This window comes from Anser brachyrhynchus (genome assembly GCF_964034855.1).
Source record: "Anser brachyrhynchus genome assembly, chromosome: 1".
NCBI classification, from domain to species: domain Eukaryota; kingdom Metazoa; phylum Chordata; class Aves; order Anseriformes; family Anatidae; genus Anser; species Anser brachyrhynchus.
The window spans coordinates 7,295,415-7,316,281 of record NC_137694.1 but is presented as its reverse complement, the minus strand read 5'-3'; the positions used below and the strand labels follow the sequence as shown (position 1 = coordinate 7,316,281).

Sequence of the window (20,867 nt, the reverse complement as noted above, 5' to 3'; positions counted from 1 at the left end):
GGACCACTGTGGTCATCCTGGAGTGCTGGGTGGGGACAGGCTCCAGCGCTCATCCCATAACCATCCCACTCACCTGCCTCTTCGTTCCGGGAGTACACAGGAGGCCACTTTGCAGACTGGTTTTCTGTTTTGGGAAATCAAAAGCCTGCTGCAGTTGTGTGTAGAGACACAATTCAGCAGCAGCATACACTCGGGTCATTCAGCAACCCTCCTGTGTTCACCAGGCCTGCAAATCTGAATTTAACAACACGTGGTGATGTCGAACACTACGGGAAGCTGGCTGCAGACAGCGGCACCAAGATCTCTGAGCTGTTGATTAATATTTGATGTGTATCTTGCCTCTGACAAAAATGGGGGAAATAGGTCACTGATTCAGCTCTCGTTGTACTTCAGTCTGTAGTTTTAGTGCCACAAGAATAAGCTGGAGAACACCTTGTAACAAAGAAATTCAGCAGGAATCTGTGTAGCTCCCAGTTCCTCTCCCTTACTCACCACGAGCAATCCTTTCAGCCAACTTGTGCTGATCCAGGTCAGGAGGAGGAGATCCAGTCTCATAAGCCCCTCGAGCGCAGAGCTAAGATCACCCGCAGGAAGCAGTGACATGTTCTGGGGGGCTGCTGGACGAGGTCTGGAGTCATTTACCACCCCAAGGTAACGCTGCCTGGGGCCGATGCCATGCAGCAGCGTGCACAGGGGGGAAGGTTTGGTTGTTCCACTCAGTAATAGGAATTCACAGCCCCGTGCCTTTTAACCCCAGCCCCATCCACGGTGCAGCCTCAGATGCTGAGCAACACAACCTCAGCCAGGGCCAAAGCTCCCTGCTGGGGCACAGGGCCAGCAGGAAGGAGCGATATCTCCTTAACGTGCTGTGGCAGGGCTGGCCAGAGCCCATCCATCAGCACCTGAAGAGCTGTTAGAAAGTGTTGCTGCTTTCCGTGGATGAGCCGAGAGAGGCAGCCGATGGGCACTTGGGATCTGACCCAGTCTTGCAACCCTACAGCTCGTCCATCAGCAGCCTGCAGCTGGGAGGCGTTTCTTCCCGTGGTGCTTGGGCATGGAAATGGCCAAAACAGAGGGAGGAGGTGAACCAGTGGATAAAAAAGGGTTAAAAGTGGGGGCATAATCAAATAAGCATGGCCGGAGCCATTCCTAGCAGTGGCATCAGGTTACTTCAGGCCATCAGCACTCCGGTTACTTATTAATTTAGATTACATTTCAGGCCTGTGCCTGTGAATACTTTGCAGCTTATGGAGGCAGCCTGGTAGCCTGCATTCATTTTGTTCTGCTCCAGTCCTGAGCTTTTTATGGGAGATGTTAACTCTTTCCCTGCTGCCCTGCTTGGTATTACCTCCGGGGTTATAAAGAAAATATCCTTGCTTCCCTCAGAGAGGGATACATGAAGCTGTGTCTTGATGCAGTGCCTAGAGCCCCGGCACACCAGAGGGAACATGATGCAGAAGAAAAGCTGAAGTAACCCCACAGGGCCGGAAAGACAACCCAGAACGGGACACATGAGGTGTCGCAACAGTGCCTCTCCCAAAAGGGGCTGTGCACATCGGCCCGGAGCAGTGCTGCAAACCCAGTTTTGCTCGGAACTGCTGTGAGGAAAGATCTGCAAAGGCCAGGTCCTTGTTTCCTAGTGACCCGCGAGCAGAAAGAAAAACCCCATTAAGGAGTGGGGGAGAGGCCAGGGCAGGCAGGGGCCTGAGCTCGGCGCTCACAGTAAGGTCAGCCGCTGCTCTTTGGGATTCAGATGATTTAGGTTACTCTGCCAGCTGGATCCTCTCAAGGCTGATGCTAAAGAACACAAAGGCCTTTTGTCCTTCATGGGGAGAGTTTGGAGTACAAGGAGTCAGGCTGTTCTCCTCGCGAGGCTCCTGCCTTTTTTTTTTGTAGGCATTTGAATGCCTTTAATTCCGATGTGTGTGGCTGTACTGTGCAGTCCAGGAAAAAAAATAAAAAATTTTAAAAAAAGCAGATTTAACATCGATATCGGTGCTCGCTGCTTCCCGTGTTCCAGATATTCCTCAGTGGGGTTTGCTTCAGGTTTTGAGCAAACCTTTGCAAGTGACCCCATCAGTCTGACAAAGCATCACCTAATATCCCTCCAAAGCTGCCCCTGACATCACCTGGGCCTGCTTCTGACACACGAGGTGTTATCAGGCAGGCAGCGAGGCACCAGGCACCGCTTTCAGCGACTCTTTTCACTGCGTTCCTCTCGAGCACACCGCGAATCAGGTGGGAATGGTTTTCCTGTGCAGGTCATAACCTGCACAGCTGTTGCCAGTGGGGCTTTCTGATGCAGCAGGCATGCATCCTGCTCTCAGGTGTGCTCATCCCCCTTCCAGGAGCAGTCCGGCAGCGAGCAGCTCTTCTTTTCCTGCTAGCCCTGCAGCGGAGATGAAAGCGTGCGTGCTGCGATCTGCTCAGCCTCGGGCCCCGACGCCCTAGGGATGGGCACCACCTACAAACCTGCACTGGGCAGGCCACAAAATCCGTATTCATGCACAGGTTAAAGAAAAACACTTCCCCACCCTCAGCATTAGATCCTGGACCGCAGGGTTGGGTGCTCTCCTGTATGTTTATCAGCTGGCTGGGCTGGATCTGTCATTTTACAGCCACGGTTGAAGAGCTGTGGGGTGCTTTGCACCGACAGGACTCCGCTGCAGCATCTCCTGGGTCACTTACGGTGTTTTCTGCTTGCAGGAGCTCACGGGGAAGCTGCCACGAGAATACCCCCTGGATCCCGGGGAGGAGCCACCTATTGTAAGGAGAAGAATAGGAACTGCCTTTAAGCTGGACGAGCAGAAAATCCTGCCGAAGGGAGAGGTGAGGCTTCGTCCTTCCCTTCCAGCCCCGTGTCCCCAGCCAGGGTCTCTGCGACACCCGCTGTGCATCACGGAGCAGCCATAATGTTCTTGTTGTAAATGACTGCAGTTGGTCATGGTGCCTTTTTTTAGTTCTCATCAGAAAAAATTAAGCAGAGAGAGGGTTGCTTGTCTTAGGCCAGGCTCAGAATAAAGCTCAAACCCTTCGGGCTCAGCCCTGGCTGTACTAGGTGTAACAGGAACAGCCAGGGTGATCAACTGGGAGCACATCAGGAGCCCCCCGAGCCATCCGAGCCCTGCTGCTGCCCCGTGTTGTTGTCACAAACAGCAGCTTGCTTTCTGATCCCAATTCAGATCTCCCCTAACAGGGAGGAAAAGCATCGCAGTTACCCATCGTAGTCCCGCAGCAGCAGAATGAAAGCATTTTGCTCCCTGGTCCTTAAACAAAAGAGCCTTCGTCCCTACCTATGGGGAGCTGGAATGATGTTTTGCTGAGTTTGCCAGGGAGTGTTTGTTCTTTTCCCTTGCTCCCACAATGTGCTGGGTCAGTGCCCTGAACCGTGGCTGTGAAAACAGGCCTGCAGCAGCTGGGAGGCGGGACCGGATTCACAGAAAAGCCATTGTCTGCAGAGACGCATTTGTCTCAAGACACTTGTGCGTATTCCAGTTTTGAGTTTCCTTTTTATTTTTGTAAGAGGAGAGGCTGAAGCTGGTGTGACCGCGTGGTGTAAGGCTCGGTTCAGCCAGGGAATTAACTGTTTGTCGTTTTGTTGGCGTTTTCCCTCGGCTGAAAAAATAAACAGCTGGAGCTCTTCAGTTTTGTTCTCAATGGAGCCTGGGAGAGGAATTCCTCCGAAGTCAAATATTCATGAACTAGCACATTTAATTAAGCTTTTCAAAGGGAGGCACGGCGTAGCTGAGTTACTCCTAAAAGCCCTGCAGTCTGTTGGCTGCTCTGTTACAACCTGATCCCCAGCTTCCCCACGTCTTTACTGTTACGAGGCAGCTTTTGGGGCCACTGGGTGAGGGATCTCCTCACTCCTCTGCGAGGCTGGGTTGAGCAGCGGGAAGAGCACGAAGGTAAAGCAGCTCCTCCCCACTGCAGGCACTCTGCCTTTTGGCAACAGCAATCCAAACACGCTGACTCAGCTTCCCTCCATCCCCTTTTTCATCTGTCAAACTTTAGGACTGTGTTGAAAAGCATAAATTTCTGTTCTCGAAGAATAATGTTGGGCTGTGTTTATTTGGCTGCCGGTTTGAGAACGTTTAGAGAGGCCAGTGTTGATTTTCGTGTGCTTTTCAGCAAGTGCAAACACTGGAAACTCAATTTAAAACAAGGGTGAAATTCTTCCCCAGTTCCATAAATCCAGGACTGAAATTACCAACTGTGACAAGGACCTGAAGCAAGGCACTTCCATCTGAAGGTAGATGATAGCCCTCATCTCCTAAGGCTTTATTTATAGGGGCTTCGCTGGATGAAAAGAGACAATTATGGCTGGGAAGAAAATTAAGACATCATTTCTAAGATATTCTGAGTGATTTAGAACTGAATCTGTGAAGGGCTGAAATGACAGCTCACACCAAACCCTCAGTAACTTCAGTAAGAGCTTTGTCAGAGCATGAACTGCAGAGTAGACTTCTACTGCATTTCTTGGTGATCACCTCCACCAGGTCCGTAATTCCTGGCCCCAGGAAGGATTTTGCCAGAAGGCAGCGAACCAGGCTCCAGGCCTTGAAACTCCCTTCCTCAAATTCACTTTTAATTAAGCTCGGCGTTGGTAGAGGTTATAAAGTCTGCAGTGCAAAAAGGGATCTGTTAAAAAGATGGGGGCGGGTTCAGTCTTTCCGAAACGATAACTGTATTTTCAAGGCAATGCTGACTCACCCCTGACAGCAAAGAGCTTTTTGCAAGCCAGAAGCCCTGAATAAAAACTCGAGAGAATGATTTCAATCTGATTAATTCCCACAGCATCCGTCCTTGCAGCGTATGCTACTGCTAAGAGAAAGGGCTTGAATTTGTGTAACGAGGATCTCCGTGAATACGTGTCTGATAGACAATCTGAACACCCACAGCTCACTAGAAGAAAAAGGATTTGGCTTTTTTTTGCCCTGTTTTGCGATGTATTGTGTTCCCCTTTCGAGCAGACCAATGCCAAAAGCTCCGTGGAGCTGGGCAAGGCAGCCAAATTCACTACAGATAGCGAGTGCCTTTGAAGATCACAGCTTGGGGTCCCGGTGCAGGCCAAGCCAAACCAGTTTCTGCCTTGGCATTTATTGACCTAGGTCCTTGGGCTTTGGAGCGTGACTACAAAGCAGTAGGTAGCTTCCAGGGGACACCTGTTTGCATTTAAGACTGTATCGACCGGCGTTGGATACACAAGCCCCTTTTGGCACGCAGGCAGCCTGCTGTTAGACGCCGATTGCTCTGAAATCCCCCTCCTGGCTTGTAAGTGGAGGAAACAATTTTCTGGGGCAATCAGTTACAGCAGCCCGTAATTACCTCAGCTCCCGCTCTCCCCAGATTTTAGCAGCCGTACACCAGGGAGGAATTAGCCCATCTTCACTTTTTTCTTTTTTTTTTTTTTTTTAACCCAGACGGGTCAGTGGGTGCCAAGCCTGTCGAGAAGGTTAAAGTTGTAGCTTAGCAGCTATGCATAGCTCTGTTATCAAGCAAGGCTTAAATATGGAGCTAGGAAAGGGAGAAGGAGCGGGCAGGAGGCAGAAACTCCCATAAGGTGGATGTAAGAGGATGGATGAGTCAATGGTAGAGCACCTCTGAAGCGTGCCAAGCAGCGTGGCAGGGTCGGGGCTGAAGCACACGCACCGTCCTTGTGGGGTCACCCCATTCTCGTGGGTACACTTAGGGAAGCCCTGAGATGCGGGGAGCAGCACGATGGTGGATGGTGGATGCTTTCCTTGGCCGTATTCAGGGGGAGCTTCCCAACAGCCAAGCCAGGAGGGTTTGGTGGCAGCCCAAAATCTGCTTACGTTTTCCCAGGAGGCAGAGCTGGAGCGCCTGGAGAGGGAGTTTGCCATTCAGTCCCAGATCACGGAGGCTGCCCGGCGCCTGGCGAGCGACCCGAACGTCAGCAAAAAGCTGAAGAAACAGAGGAAGACGTCCTACCTGAACGCGCTGAAGAAACTGCAGGAGATCGAGAACGCCATTAACGAGTATCGCATCAAATCCGGCAAGAAGCCGACCCAGAGAGCCTCCTTGATCATAGACGGTAAGTCAGGCTCAGCACCCGCAGCACCACCAAAGGCTCTGCCTTGATCTCCTGTTTGAGGCACGGATTTCCCTTCTTTCCTCTTCCCCCCCCGTGTCTGGAGGGCTCCAGGGGTGCTGGCAGTCGGGCTGTCCTTTCCCATAGCGGCGTGCTGTCAGATGGGTGCCCAGACTGCGTTCAGGATGTGCTGGTTCACGGCACAAGAGGCAGTGTCATGCTGTGGATTATACACATCTCCCGAAAGCAGACCGTGACTCCTTTGTTCACCTATAAAATCGCTCTGTTAACGTCTCCTCCAGAGCGGTGCAGTACAAATGTAATTAGTGGTAGCAGATTGGGGTGAGCTCTCTAGCTGAAAGGCATCTGTAAAATCAAAGTGGTAGCACTGTCATTGCTGTGCTCAAATACTTTTTTCTTTTTCCTTTTTTACAATATAATTCTCAGGGCACTTCATGGTTTACTGGGTTGTTGATTGGTTTTTCGTGAAATCCATTAACTTGCTGCTGTGGTTCTTTCTCCCTTGCTGATTTTGCCCTTTCCCTTTGACTTGCGGAGGTTTTTTTCCGTGCCTTTGTAGCAGGAACTGAGATTAGAGCTGCTGTATTTGTGACCTGGGTACCAAGCTCCACTGCAGTCAGGGATAACAGACAGGATGCGGATGGGGGGGGCAGCCCAAAGATGCATGCCAAGGACACGAGAGCTTCTCCATCTGCTGCTACAGAGGATGCTCAGGAAGCGTTTCCCCCAGATCACACAAAATTGGTGCCTTCAGTTCGCAACAGGATGATGGTTTTAGAAAGGCAGAGATGGAACCCAGAGTCTTAAGGCCCGAGATCTTCAGCAGATATCAATCTGGCTAATGTCCCGTTGCCGTTTTACATCCTCTGGGGAATCTCAGCTCTCTGTTGTGACTCAGTCTTAATCCCCGTTAATTGAAAAGAGTTAGCAGCTCCTCGAACGGCAGTCTGCTGCTGAGAGACCTGCCCTGCAGCTCTGCCCTCTGAGACGAGCGTGGGCTGAGCCAGTTATTTATAGGAACCTTCTTGCCTTATGGCTGCGAGAGGAGGAAGATGTGGGTGAGTGCTTAAGGCTAAGAGTCAGTGGGAGATGACGGTGCAGTTCACCCTGCGATTCTCATGACCCTCTGACCATCTTTCTTTTCTTCTCCTCAGAAGGAAACATTGCCAGTGAGGACAGCTCTCTCTCGGATGCCCTTGTTCTCGAGGATGGTATGTTGGCTGCTCTGTGTTCTAAAGGGCAGGAAGGAAATGGGGAGGGATGTGTGCATTCCTGATGGATGCTCCAAATGGAGGAGCTGTTCTGTGTAATGATCCACCCAAACTTCCCAGTCCCAAAACCGCTCTAGCCTGAGAGCAAGGCGTCATGCTGCCCCGTAAAGTACTGCTGGAACTGAACGTGCCACGCAGCCATCACCCCTTCCCCTTCTTCTCTCCACAGAGGATTCTCAGGTCACCAGCACAATCTCCCCTCTCCAGTCCCCGCACAAAGGACTCCCGCCCCGGCCACCCTTGCACAACAGGCCGCCTCCTCCGCAGTCGCTGGAAGGCCTCCGCCAGATGCATTACCACCGCAACGACTACGACAAGTCCCCCATCAAGCCCAAGATGTGGAGCGAGTCGTCCTTGGACGAACCCTACGAGAAGGTCAAGAAACGCTCCTCCCACGGTCATTCCAGGTGAGCCAGCTGCCTCCTGTCCCCGTCACACAGACATCTCCTTTTGGAGATGTCCTCACAAAACCATCCCTCACCAAAAGGAGACTTCTGGGCTTTTTTGGCTAACACGTCATAAAAAGTAGGCTGCAGTCACATGAGTGCTGCCTGGTATCTTACTGTTTTAAAGAAGTAATTAGGAAGGAAGGACAGTGGATTGTCTCAGGGCTGTGGGACGTGACTCAGGGCAGCATCTGACCCCACTCCCACTCACCCCAGGAGATCGCAGGCACGTGCCTGAGACCCCAAATGAGGCAGGGAGCCCTTTCCCCGAATCACAGCCCAGGAACTGAAGCCGGGTGCTTGCTTTGCAGCAGTCACAAGCGGTTCCCCAGCACCGGGAGCTGTGCTGAGGCAGGAGGGAGCAGCTCCCTGCAGAACAGCCCCATCCGGAGCCTTCCCCACTGGAACTCCCAGTCCAGCATGCCCTCGACGCCGGACCTACGGGTACGCAGTCCGCACTACGTCCACTCCACGCGGTAAGTCCTCCCGGCACCACAATGCTCTCACCTTGCTTGCCCTGAAATAACCATTCTTTGCTTTATCCTGCCCCCAGGGTATCCATTAATTCCCAGTTCAGGAAAGGACACAAACCAGTCCTTTTCACACCAGAGGCTCAAGTACTGTTACCAGCTGGAAATCCCTCCTGAGCTGAGGTCCTGAAATCCCTTCAGACACACACGATCCTGCCCCTCATCTCCCCCTCAGAGTAATGAAGCTTTTCTTCTGCTGGGACGTTTCATCCCAGTTGCTGCCCTACAAACCCCATATGGCTCAACTTTTAGAAGGGATGCGATGCTACTGCTAACCGCAGTAAATTCCTTCATGGATCCAGCTGGAGATAACACATTGCTTCCTTTCCCATACAAAACGTTGGGTAGTGTTAATTCTCTCTCACGGTGGCATGTAAAATGTTTGCACGTGTGTACGATCTCACTGGGGAAAGAGGCTGTACAAAGCAATCCCAAGGTCTGTACACTCGAGGATCCAGGTGGTAGTGGCGTAAGCCAAGGGCTGACAGAGGGAAGACTTAAAATCTCAGCATAAGGGAGGTGATTTGATATGCATGGCCCAGTTTGACTGATTTTTAGCAGAAACTGTTCAGCTTCATTGTTGTCTTGCTCCCGTGGCAAATCCCACAAACAGAGAAGCAGAGCCGAGCCAAAGCTGCGTGCTGTTAGCTGTCCTGCCCTGAGGGGTGCTGCTAACATCGCTTAGCCCGGCATAAATCAGGAGCAATGCCAGCACATCAGACCAGGCAGAAACGACACAAGGCATCAAGGCCCTGGGTTGCGTTCGTTACAAGGTTTTGGCTGAAAGTGCCTGTCAGGAGCACAATGTTTGTTAACGCCGGAGCTGAGCTGCATGAGAAACGAGCCTGGCACAGCGCTTGAGAAGTGGCCTTGACCGGGTGGGGGCTGTCTGGGTGCTCGGAACAACCCTCGCTCAGTCTGGGGCTCTTTCACGAGCTGCGTGCCCCAGCCTTGGCCGTCTGTCGTTTGGGGGGGGGTGACTTGTCCGAGGGCGGTGTTCCTGCTCCTCGAGCGGGTGGCTGCAGCTCTCCGAGCAGCCGGGATGAATAGAGACCACCCGGACTTGGCCGCGGATCAAGCCCTGTAAATCTGCGATTCGGGGCGGATGCTTGAAGGGCTGTCAGCCGCTGACAGTCTTATGTATGTTACCCACGGCTGGGCCCCAGCAAAACCCAGCTGTTTCACAAAGGTGACGTTTCCAAAGGCCACAATTGCTGCGTTTTGGGCTAAGTACGGCCAGTCTGTCTGTCTGTCACTAATGGGAGAAGCACCTGGTGGATTCACACACCAGGATGGTGCTGATTCAAACGGCTCTGCTGGTTCACACCAGCAAAGCCAGGGGCTTGGGGTCACCAGGGCCTCAGATGGGGTCTTCCCCAGCACGGGAAGCCACCAAGGAATTGGGTTTGGGAAGGGTTTGTGTCCCACATGGTGCTGCAGAGGGAATGCCACCACCAGGGAGACAGGGCAGGAGCAGGAGCTGGACCTAACTGCCCCAACCCCACAGCAGGGAAGCAGTTGTTCTGCAGCCAGTGGCCCCTGAAAAGGTCCAAGTTTTCAGTGCTGCCTTGCTAGTGAGGCCGGATTTGTGTGTAGAAGGGGAGAGGGAGTGTTTTGTCCTCGTGATTTAACATCCTGAACGTTCTCCTGGTCCCTGCAGGTCAGTAGACATCAGCCCGACCAGACTGCACAGCCTAGCTCAGCACTTTAGACACCGGAGCTCCAGTTTGGAGTCACAAGGCAAGCTCCTCGGCTCGGAAAACGAGACAGGGAGCCCCGATTTCTACACCCCAAGGACTCGTAGCAGTAACGGCTCCGACCCCATGGACGACTGCTCGTCCTGCACCAGCCACTCCAGCTCCGAGCACTACTACCCTGCTCAGATGAACCCCAACTACTCCACCCTGGCAGAGGACTCCCCGTCGAAGGCCAGAGAGCGCCAGAGGCAAAGGCACAAATCGGCAGGCAATCTGGTCTCTTCCAATTCGGGGAGCATGCCCAACCTGGCCGCGAGGAACGGCACGGGGCACCACCGGGTCTACCTGCACAGCCAGAGCCAACCCTCTTCCCAGTACAGGATCAAGGAGTACCCCCTGTACATCGAGGGCAGCTCCACCCCCGTGGTGGTGCGCAGCCTGGAGAACGACCAGGAGGGACACTACAGCGTGAAAGCACAATTCAAAACCTCCAACTCCTACACGGCGGGGGGGATGTTCAAGGAGAACTGGCACGGGGACGAAGCGGACTCCGTGCGGCTCACCCCGTCCCGCTCCCAAATCATAAGGACTCCGTCCCTGGGCAGGGAGGGCCACGAGAAGGGCTCGGGTAGGACTGCCGTGTCGGACGAGCTGCGGCTCTGGTACCAGCGCTCCACGGCCTCCCACAAGGAGCACAGCCGCCTCTCGCACACGAGCTCCACGTCCTCAGACAGCAGCTCCCAGTACAGCACGTCTTCGCAAAGCACCTTTGTGGCGCACAGCAGGGTCACGAGAATGCCTCAGATGTGTAAAGCAACGTCAGGTGAGAGCCCCTCGTGGGCAAGGCCGGCGGGTGGCGTGAGAAACAAGGCGTGGGGAAGGGTAAAAGTTAGGTGGGGAGCGTCCCAGGCCCTCTGCCCGCCACAAAAACGTTTGCGTGATGGCATCGCTGTGCTCTGCTGATGTTTGGCTTTCCCGTGAGACTCCAGTAGCTGTGCCGATAGCGTCCTGAAATTCAGAGCGCTCCAGTTTGTGCAGTAATTTACCTCTCTGTCACACACAGAGCTCTGCACCTCTCTGCGCTGTTAATATTAAACAGCGGGACGGTCCGAGTCGGGGACCTGCGGACACCACTGGGTGTTATGAAACAGGCCAAGGTTAAATATTTGCCGGCCATCAGTCACCGGCGCACAATCCCGTTTGGATAGACCAAGGACGTGCCAAAAACTTGAACCCAGCCCGGTGGGGATGGGAGAGCTGGTTGATCGGAGTCTGTGCCGTGCCTGTCCCTTCCTTGCCCCGTGCCTGACACCGCTGCCCAAGCCTCAGCTGCCCCTTGGAGCAGACCAGGGCATCGGTCCCGTGTGCTGGCACTTGGCCTCCTGACTCCTGAGCTTTGCACCTGCTTCGTGGTGACCACCGCACCGCCCCGATAGGTTTTTGTGCTCGCCCCAGACTCCAGAATGCCGGAGAAGGTTTAATGCCACGCTCCTCACGCCACCAGCAGCTGCTGGAACCACCACCCTGTGTCTCAGCGTGAAAAGCTGTCTCCCTTCCCTTTGATTAATTGGCACTTCTGTTCCAGCCAGCAGCAGAAAAGACTTGCACGCCGCAGAGCTTTGCTTGGCTTAGCTGTGGGAGCCGTACCGGTTCAGTCAGGGAATCCAGAAAGGATCGTGGGAGGGTCCGGGGGGACAAGACAAATAAAATTCCCCCACCCAGCTGGGTCTTCAAACCTAAACGTGGTGCCTGGGCAGCACAGGGGCAGGTGAGCTCAGGAGCCACGGCTTGCTGTGACCGGTCGCCAGTACAGGCAGGTTGTGCATCCCAAATCGGTTCCCTGCTAAAACCAGGGGAGGATGCTGCCCTCAGGGGCTGCCGGCTGTGGGGAGCAGATGAAAATTTGTTTAAAAGCGCCCTTTGGCAGCAGCTAAGAAAATGAACAGCACAGGAGGGGGGTGCCAGGCAGAAACATCCATCGTTCGGCTGGTCAGCTCCAGGGGGCTGAGGTCTGCTGGACTTCGCGCTGTCCTTTCAAAGAGGATTATGCTTCCAGATTTGGGGGGCGAGCACTGCATGGACTTGAGAAGATTGGCCAGGTGGATTTCCTTGCTAGACCCTCGCTGAGCAAACTCCCTGAGAAGAACTGTTAGCTTTTTAGTCCAGCCTGCTTCTAGCTTACTAAAGTCAGCTCAGCCTTCCTCTGGTCCCCTAGTGGCAGGGGCAGCAAAGCCACGTATTACTTTATCACGAAGGCGCTGTGGGACGCAATTTTAGGTTTGGGACTCTTCATAGCTGCCTTCCTCCTTCGCACATCCAGCCAGGTACTCGTCCAGGCTCCCAGCGGCAGGGCAGGGCTCGGGAGGGTGCAGCTTGCAGTCAGGCCCCGTGAAGCAGCATGCCTGCCGCGCTGCAGGTGGATCCGGCCCGTGACACACACACACCGCAGCAGCTCCGGGCGGGCTGCTCCCCTGCCGCACTTCGCTGGCTGGGTTCTGACTCCCGGGCCACGTTTACCCCCAGCTGGACGTGTTCCCGCTGGTCTGAAGCGCTCTGACCCTCGCACCCTCACCTCACCGCTTCTTTTTTCTCCACCCTGTGGTTGTTTTCCAGCTGCCTTACCTCACAGCCAGAGGAGTTCGACACCATCGAGCGAGCTAGCAGCCACGCCACCGGGCAGTCCCCACCACATCCTTGCGTGGCAGACTGGGTGAGTGTCCGGGGGGCTGGCTTTGGGGACTCACCTCCTTCACTGCAGGAAGCCCCAGATCCTGTGAGCCTCAGGAAAAAACCTCCCCAAACGCAAGCAAAGGGAGAGCACGGACACACTTTTTCCTACGCCCGGTGGTCCACCCATGCTCTCTTTCCGACCAAGACCTTTGCTCTAAAGGCATGGCGAGGTGCCTGCCCTATTTGTGCGTGCAGCAACCACGTTTTTCTGCTAGGTTCTCCCCAGCAGCGTGACTTAATGACGATTAAGTTCATCTTTTTTTTTTCAGCCACCACTAACGTAATGCGCGGCACCAAAGCATGAGTGAGTCACTGCATGCGGGTAGCCATTGCTCACGTAAATTTGGGAACTGGGTTCTTTGGCTCCTCCCTGCGAGGCGAGGAGTTCGAGGAGCAAACAACAAGCCATTTGCGAGCTCCCGTGGGTATTCTCTAGCAATCTCCTGCGATTCTGTCCTGTCACATGAAATACAGATCATTTCCAGATCCTGTCTAACTCAGCATGTCCCCGATTTTTTGCAACTCAGTTGAGTTTGGTGAGATCCAAGAGAAAGTTTCAGGCTAAAATCCTCAAAATACTACAGGCCCTGGCACAGGAAAACAGGTAGGATCCCCTGAGTTGTGGCTGGGGACCAACAGAGTTAACTCCGCAAACATTTCACTGCGCAGCCACTGAAGAAAACCTCACCTGTTTAATTTCTTTGGCCACCTGCGGCCAAGTTTGCCCTCTGGTCTTATTCCAGCACTGCCCGTGACTGCACTTTTAAAATGGAGATGAGGATAGCTGTAACCACAAACCCTTCAGGCCTTCTTTGAATTTTAAATTCACACAGCTGACATCCAGCTTCACTTGGTCTCTGCGTTTGCTCCCAGCTTCAGAAGCAGAGAATTTTCTAGGTCCCATTTCACAAAAAGTCAAGGGAGCACAAGATCAGCAAAATGGCAGCTACCTTGACTGTACACCGAAATTTCCCCTGCTAAGGGTTTGAATCTAGACTTAGTCTCTGTCTCCATCCCAATCCTAATTCTTCTGAATATCTCCATGGCAAATGATCAGGAGTGAAACTGGCTAGCAGCCAGCTGAGAAATCTGTTTCGAAAATCCCAACTTTTCTCATTTTCCCCTTCAGGAGAACTCCTGCTCCCCGTCTCTCCCAGCAGAACACCATCGAGCCAGTCTTAGCTGGTGAACGTGAAGTTACCAGGATTTATAGCTTAGGCTCTGCACCAACAACCGGTGCAGAAAGAATTGGAGACAAATTAGTGCTTGTTTCACGCCGGAGCATAACTCCCAAAACATATGGATAAATATGGCAGGAGCAGATACAGCTTGCCATGAGAAGCACAACGCAACCTCCCCCCCCCCCACAGGAACAGGTTGTTCCCTCCCAGCACCGATTAAAAGATTTACAGTTCTCCCTGACATGTTTTTGTGTCACTAACTCTTTTTTCTGAAGATGATTCACCAGCTTGTTTCCCCGCTGGATTAATAAGCTCGTAACAATGTCTGTGTCACTTCTTTTCTTTAACATTTCCTCTCTCCTCTTTCCTCCTTTTTTTTCGCTCTCCTTTGTTCAGAGAAGCAACAGACAACTCACCCACTATGGATGAGTCTCAGTCTCCAACCCACCAAAGTACTGATGAATAGAGGTATAGTAAGGGAATGTTTTGTTCTTTCATCCCTCTGCCTTGCAGCCCGTGTTCCACCAGTACAATGCAAATAACCGGCCCCCCGCCGGCCCCGAGAAGCGGCTTTTTTAATTGTGTGCCTGTTTGTTTGGCAACAAAGCTTCCTTTAGCTCTCGGAAGAACAACTTGAAAGTGTCTCGGAGCCCTGCCTGCGCCTCTTCAGCAAGTTTGTGGCCGTTGTGCTTTCCCTGGTGAAAGAGGGCTTCTTCCTTTCCCCCGACGGGCCGCGGGCCAGCAGCGGGGGCTGAACAGGCACAGGCAGCAGGCAACGGGGACAAATTCACGGCCGGGGACGTTTCAGAGCGGCGTGGGGAGGCTCTGGGAGCAGCGTGGGGGGGAGATGAGCACGGGTGACCAGGACGGAGCTGCCAGCAGCGCTCCAGCCTGGCACCGGCTGCCCTTTTCTCCTCTGTCCCTGCCGCAGAGGAGAGCTGCGAGGGGAAAGGCTGTCAGCAGCAGGGAGGCTTCACGGAGCGAGGAGGAACCCTGGCCCGGTTCCTGTGGGAAGACAGAGGGGGAAGGGTGGAGGGAACAAAAACCCCTCAGAGTTATTCTGTTTTAATTAAACTGCAGTCACTGCAGTCTGACGCTCTCATTTGAATCTGCAACCATTCACAGCTGGCATCTGCCGAGCGTTTCGAGGCCGGCTTTCTAGAGATAACCCGTAGACCTCCGGCACAGAGCCGGGAAACAAAAGGCTCTTTAGCAGGCAGCACGGACTGCCCTTGCTCAGGTTCCTCCCAGCCGTCAGTCCCAGGGAAACCAGGTGGAAACCAGGACAGAGAGGCAGGAACTGCCGGACTGCATCGCCGCGAGATCAGTCCTGCGGGGTGGGGAGAGAGCAGAGGAGGAAGGGAGAAGCCCACGGGAAGCAGAAAATGCATCTCCCACAATCTCTTAATTCGGAAGTTGGCTCAAAGCAAGCCATGAGAGAGAGAGAGAGAGAGAGAGACATCGATTCTGGGTATTATGCAATTACAGCAATCGCTTTTCAGAATCTCGACAAGATTTTGACCTCTGGGTTTTCTCCTGGCAGGGAGCTCCGCAGCCTAAGCCGGGAGCTGACCTTGATCCGAGTCTTAAGATAAAGAGCGCATTCCCCTGAAGCCTCTCACTGGCTCTGTGCAAGCAACCAAAAACCCACGCGGCAAACAGAACCATAGCTTGTCAAGAGAGGTGCCGCGAGAGGAGGACTGGGCTACCTGTGGGCAAAACGTGGGCCTTCCCACAGCACGCCTCTCCCTCGCCACCTGGTTTTGCTGTTCCTGCCCCGTAACTGCGGGGCTGCCGGGCGACGCGGAGCCTCCACCCCAAACACGGGCTCTGGGGGCCTGCAGAGCGCCGCGGGGCTCCCCCCCGCCCGCAGCCCGATGCTTTCTGCCCACGGTTGAGCTTCCCGGGAGCCCTTGCTGTCCTAACCGCGTTTCCTTTCTCCTGCAGGAGCTACAACGATAGCTGTTTCCTGGATTCTCCCCTCTATCCAGAATTAGCAGACGTCCAGTGGTATGGACAGGAAAAAGCCAAGCCTGGGACTCTAGTGTGAACCCCTGACCTCAAGCGAATCACATCAATGCCATTCTGAGATCACCTCACTGCCTCTCATTTGCCTTACCCAGCTGCACTGTCACCCAGCACCAGCTTCAACTCTTAAGCACTTTTCTCACGATGCAATTCGGCATTTCGGTAACACTTGGCCCCGAGACATCCACCGCGACCGCGGCGGACAGCGGCGCGTCCCCTTGCCAGACGGCTGCACGTCCCTCCCGGAAGCCCGCAGGGCAGCGGATGCGTTGAGCAGCCATCTCAGCAGTCAGGCGGCGATTTAAAAGCTGTTTTTTCTCCTTTGAAACGATGGGAGCATGTCGAGGTTTCCATCAAATCCTACTGTTCTGTGGCACATGCCAGTAGTAAGATGTCCATGACCTGCGATGCGAAGCCAACAGAGCATCAGTTTCAACGGGGTGGGGGGGGGGAGTTCAACACAAAACGGGACAGAGGCTGAGAAATACTCCTTGAAAATTCTTTTAATGAAAAAGTAAAGCTCCTTTTAATGAAAAAGTAAAAGCCCGACACTTCAAAGACGCATCGGAGGCTCGCAATCGGATCTGCACTGCCCAAGATCACCGAACCGACATCAACAGGGTGAGTTTGTTCAGCAGGGTCTTGCTCCGGGAGCACCTCATTCAACTCGACGCCAGACACGAGCACCTCCTGTAGAAGAGCATTTCCTTCGTTGCTTTGAGCCCATCTCAACAGCAGTAACAGAACCCAATGTGCTGAAGACACGCTGGAGGTCTGGGCTGGTACCACAGCATCTACGAGCTACAATTAAAGCGGACAAACGAGGTTTACAGAGGCATTAATTAAAGCAGAGGCAAGTACTGCTACTCGGCGCAGCTCTGTGGCTGGCACTGATTGCTTACCAACGCGTAGAGAGGTTGGGGTTGGGGTTGATTTTTTATTTTTTTTTTAATACTCTGGTGAAGATCAAAATTGCCAAAAACCTTTCTCCAAGCAGACACAGCCAATAAATCCTAATCGATCTCCGCACAAAAGCGTTACTGGCGAATCAAAGGGAAAGCACATCGCGAGCTAATCGACGCGGCGGTGCCGTACCCGTTGCGATTCTCTTTCCTTCGTTAGCACCAGTGTAGCAAAGGGCTCAGCACCAGGCGGGCGAGCTGGTCCGTCGGGAAGCAGGGGAGCAGAAGCAGGGCTCAGCAAGCAGCGGACGAGGCCGATATTTCCCCGCGGAAAGAAGCGGCCCCGAGGAAGGGAAGGAAGGAAAGGAGGTGTTGGGCACCGGCGGGAGCTGCCTCCTGCTACCAGAAGGAAATCGGACGCGAGAGGCATGGAAGAAGCTGCAAGTTTACACATACTTTTGAGCAATGCTTTATACACGTCAAGCCATGGAACTTTAAAAGGCCTCAAAGACACTTTTGTAATGAACAAGTGCACAATCTCTGTCTCGGTGGATGTCGAAGCTGGCACGTCTAGCCTTCACTGCGGTGCTATGCTGTTTTTATTGCCACTAGATGGGGGGAGGTCCCTGCCCCCGTTGGTGCGTGCAAACGATGATTTCCTATGGGAAAGGCATTAAAGAAATGGCTGGAGGGGGGTTACTTCGCGAAAAGCAGAAACTGAAGTTAGCTTTAGTTTAAAAATTAAAAAAAAACAACACAGAAGTGCGAGTGTGTGTGTGCGCGTGTTCCAAGAGTAACAACAGCGTCTACCAGACACGAGGAGGGCGAGAAGTTTAAAACGAAACCCCGCGACTCGGGGGCTGCCACACCTTTTGGTATTTGAGCTTGCTGGAAAACTGCATTCCAGGCTTTAAAAGCGAATGGGTTCTTCCTAATTAGATTTGGCAAGGCGATGGGGTTTCTAAAAAAACTCACGCGAGCTGCTCGTGCTGATTCCTTTCTCCAATACATGTAAGAAACGCGGGCTTCGCTCCTCGGCCCTCGCCGGCCGGGCTGCTGCCTGGCACCGCTTGTAAGGCGCAGGAGGGGCCCCGCCGGGCTGGGCAGAAAAACCTGAGCTATTTGTCCAGGGAAGCCTGTGCCAGAGCCAGGAAGGAAGCTCGTTAATGTCCACACATGAAGCATAAGTGACTTATCCCTCTGAAAAAAAAAATAAAAATATTATAATAATTACTTTTTAACACTGGCAAGAGGTTTTTAAAGGTAGCCACGCAAGCCTCGTGTTCCCGGACCTGCACAAAGATCCAGCAGACGGCGGTGAGATCGCACCCCTTACCCGGATGCTTGAACAAAACGCTGTTTTGTTTTAACATCTCTCTGTGCTTTGGGGTCTTTAGCACGGGAATTATTGCGAGCTCCTAATTGGATTTTGAGCTGGATGGGAGATCGTGCTGATTGCTGGCATGCGCTGATAAGATTCTGGAGCTAAAGCGAAAGGATTAAATGAGGACCAAATTAAGCAGCAGCAGGTAATTTAGCCCACAGATTTTGAGGGGCTCCGAGCAACTGTCTGTTTTCTTTTTAATTTCCCTGGTAAGTGGTTTCGGGTTTTGGTTTTTTGTTTTTTTTTTTTTCTGTGTACCTTCTTTTAATTAAAAAGAATTCAACAACAGCGGCACTACGAGGCCTCTGGGCACCACAGGAAGAAACACTCATTCCTCCAAGCCCAGATCCGCAGTTTTGCAGCAAAGGTTAAAAGGTGGCAGCCCTGAAATTAGGAAAAAAAAAATAAATCACAAAATAAATGGTTAGCCTGAATTGCAAACAGGCTCGAGTAGAGAAAAAGCTTTCTAGAAACGGACTGAGTTTAGCTTTGTGTTCTGCTTTTCTGTTTTGCAATCAAGGCACACGTGAGCAGCCAGTCTGGTAGTAAAGACAGATTAAGTAAAACAGGTTTTACTGTTTAGCTCAATTCAATTAAACACAAATGTACATAAAATGTTAATCATATGGGATTAACATATTTAAGTATAACACGGAGGGGTATATACATAGCTATTATATACAAGCACTTGACTACCAACTTAACCCCTCCTTTACCTTTTTTTTTTATTATTATTTTTCCAGGCTCCATCCGACATAAAGCCACAATTTCTTAGTCTACACGTCCGAAGCTCCCCCTGCTTAGCCAGCAGCCCGGAGCACGTCCGTGCGCCGGGCTCTGCTGCGAGGCAGGGTTTATTTTTAAATGCTATTATATGCAGTCGCGTGTTGGAAATGTTGAAGCAGTCCGATTTGTTTTCACTCTGTCTTAGTTTTAGTTTCAGGCATAGCCGACCCCCATTCAGGTGCTATCAGATGACCAGTTACTGCTTAGTTAACTAGGTGTAAAGTTTTACATATATATTAATGTCAATAGTTTTATTACGAGTTGTGTAAAATGGACTCTCTAGTTTAAAAAAAAGGAAAAAGAAAAAAAAAAAGAAAAAAATTAGGTCTCTCCTGAAACTGACTTTAGAGCATGTAAAATGATTTTACTGGATTCCGTTCAATTGTAATCAAGGACAAAATATGTATGTTGTAGAAAAAGTTGCAGAATTAAAGAAGATCTGCTTTTAATTTATTCTTTTTGTATTAAGAATTTGTATAGTTACCTTTACATTTTGCAAAACGGTGTTGTCAACACTTCCTTATTAAAGCATTTTCAAAATGATCCTTGGCGCCGTGATCCTTCCTTTTCCCCCAGAAAGCCGGCCCTGGTAGAGACCCCCTGGGATTCGGGGCTCAGCAGACCCCTGCTGGCTGTACCCGAAGCGCTCCCTCGCGCGCTGGGCTCCGGGGATGGACGCGTTAACTGGGAATAACCAAAATTAACGCTGGAAGAGGGGCGTGGAGCAGGGTGCCAGGCAGCGAGGGGCCGTGGTGGAAGCTCCCCGTTCCCAGGAGATGCCGAGGGGCTACGGGACGGGCCCGAACGCCGGCACCTCGCTTCCCGGCGGGGTTACCTTACCGAGGGAGGGGGAGTGGGGGGGAACAGGTCACGAAACCCAAAAGGAAGTGGGTCAAGCAATGCAGGCCTCGCTTTGTAACCTTTCTCAGCAGCATCACAAGCTAAACGACTTCAGTTTCAACCAAGCTCATTGTTCGGGCAAGCCTGGCCCTAATGGAGATGGCAACCAGCAGCACAGACCCCGCGTACACTATATTTGATCCCACAAACACCATCCTGAGAGCCCTTCTGGCATTACAAATAGCAAACGAGGCACTACAGGCACGTAACTACCACCAGGCAGGGTAACAGGGACACAAGGCAGAAACCCCATACGCTGGGAGCGCGCGGTATCGTGCAGCCCCTTCCAGCTGTGGGAAGGGGTGGGGAGCCGTAACGCGCAACCAGGGGCAGTAAAAAAAGTCCTAAAAATGTCCTCCTGACATTTCTATGGTGAACGCATGACTTCATCCCCAGGCTGCGAGTCATCGGATTCAGCAGAATTATTTCCGCCTAACGCGAGAATTATCAGAAATAAACATCTGGAGAAGTCCAGAGGGACAAATCCAAGCCTCTAAACTGAAACACGCCGTCCCCACAACAACTGTCCGACGGTTTGACAGCTGCACCGCACCCGCTCATCCTTAGGCTTTTGGGTTTGGGTTGGCTGGTTGGTTAAAAGGCGCTATTAGCTGTTAGAGCACGGTCCGGTCGCTGTAATTTGGGGCACTGCAGCTGCACGGAGCCTCAAAGCAGCGACGAGAAGCAGTTGCCATAACAGCGCTCCCCTCCGCGATCCCCCGGGGATGGGAGCTGGCTCTCACGTGCCGGACAGCTGGAAGCTCTTACACAGCTACGCCGTGAGAAAGTGCTCTCGGGTTTCTCGGTTCCCCGCGCAGAGCCATTCCGCAAATTGCGAGGGGATGAAGCTCTTCCGCCACGGGCTCCGTGCGAGGAAGGAGGCTCTACTTCAGGGACTGGCAGCGAGGAGACACGCTGCTCAAATCGCATTCTTTAAAC

The 20,867-nt window shown here is 52.7% G+C and overlaps 1 protein-coding gene across 11 annotated transcripts in view; it reads left to right on the top strand.

Annotated features, from left to right (window-relative positions):
• FRMD4A (FERM domain containing 4A) overlaps positions 1 to 19,568 on the top strand; it is a 362,843-nt gene extending 343,275 nt beyond the window's left edge. For 8 of the 11 annotated variants that reach the window (XM_080605846.1, XM_080605837.1, XM_080605842.1 and 5 more), the window contains 8 exons: positions 2,707 to 2,829; positions 5,827 to 6,055; positions 7,228 to 7,284; positions 7,514 to 7,751; positions 8,102 to 8,266; positions 9,981 to 10,840; positions 12,631 to 12,727; positions 15,876 to 19,568. In XM_080605846.1, the coding sequence (XP_080461972.1) occupies positions 2,707 to 2,829; positions 5,827 to 6,055; positions 7,228 to 7,284; positions 7,514 to 7,751; positions 8,102 to 8,266; positions 9,981 to 10,840; positions 12,631 to 12,727; positions 15,876 to 15,978 (1,872 nt within the window). In that variant the 3' untranslated portion in view covers positions 15,979 to 19,568. Of the gene's footprint in view, positions 1 to 2,706; positions 2,830 to 5,826; positions 6,056 to 7,227; positions 7,285 to 7,513; positions 7,752 to 8,101; positions 8,267 to 9,980; positions 10,841 to 12,630; positions 12,728 to 14,324; positions 14,397 to 15,875 lie in introns of all 11 variants that reach the window. The other 3 variants (XM_080605838.1, XM_080605845.1, XM_080605840.1) reach the window with 1 other exon arrangement.
• The last annotated feature ends 1,299 nt before the right edge of the window (positions 19,569 to 20,867 follow it).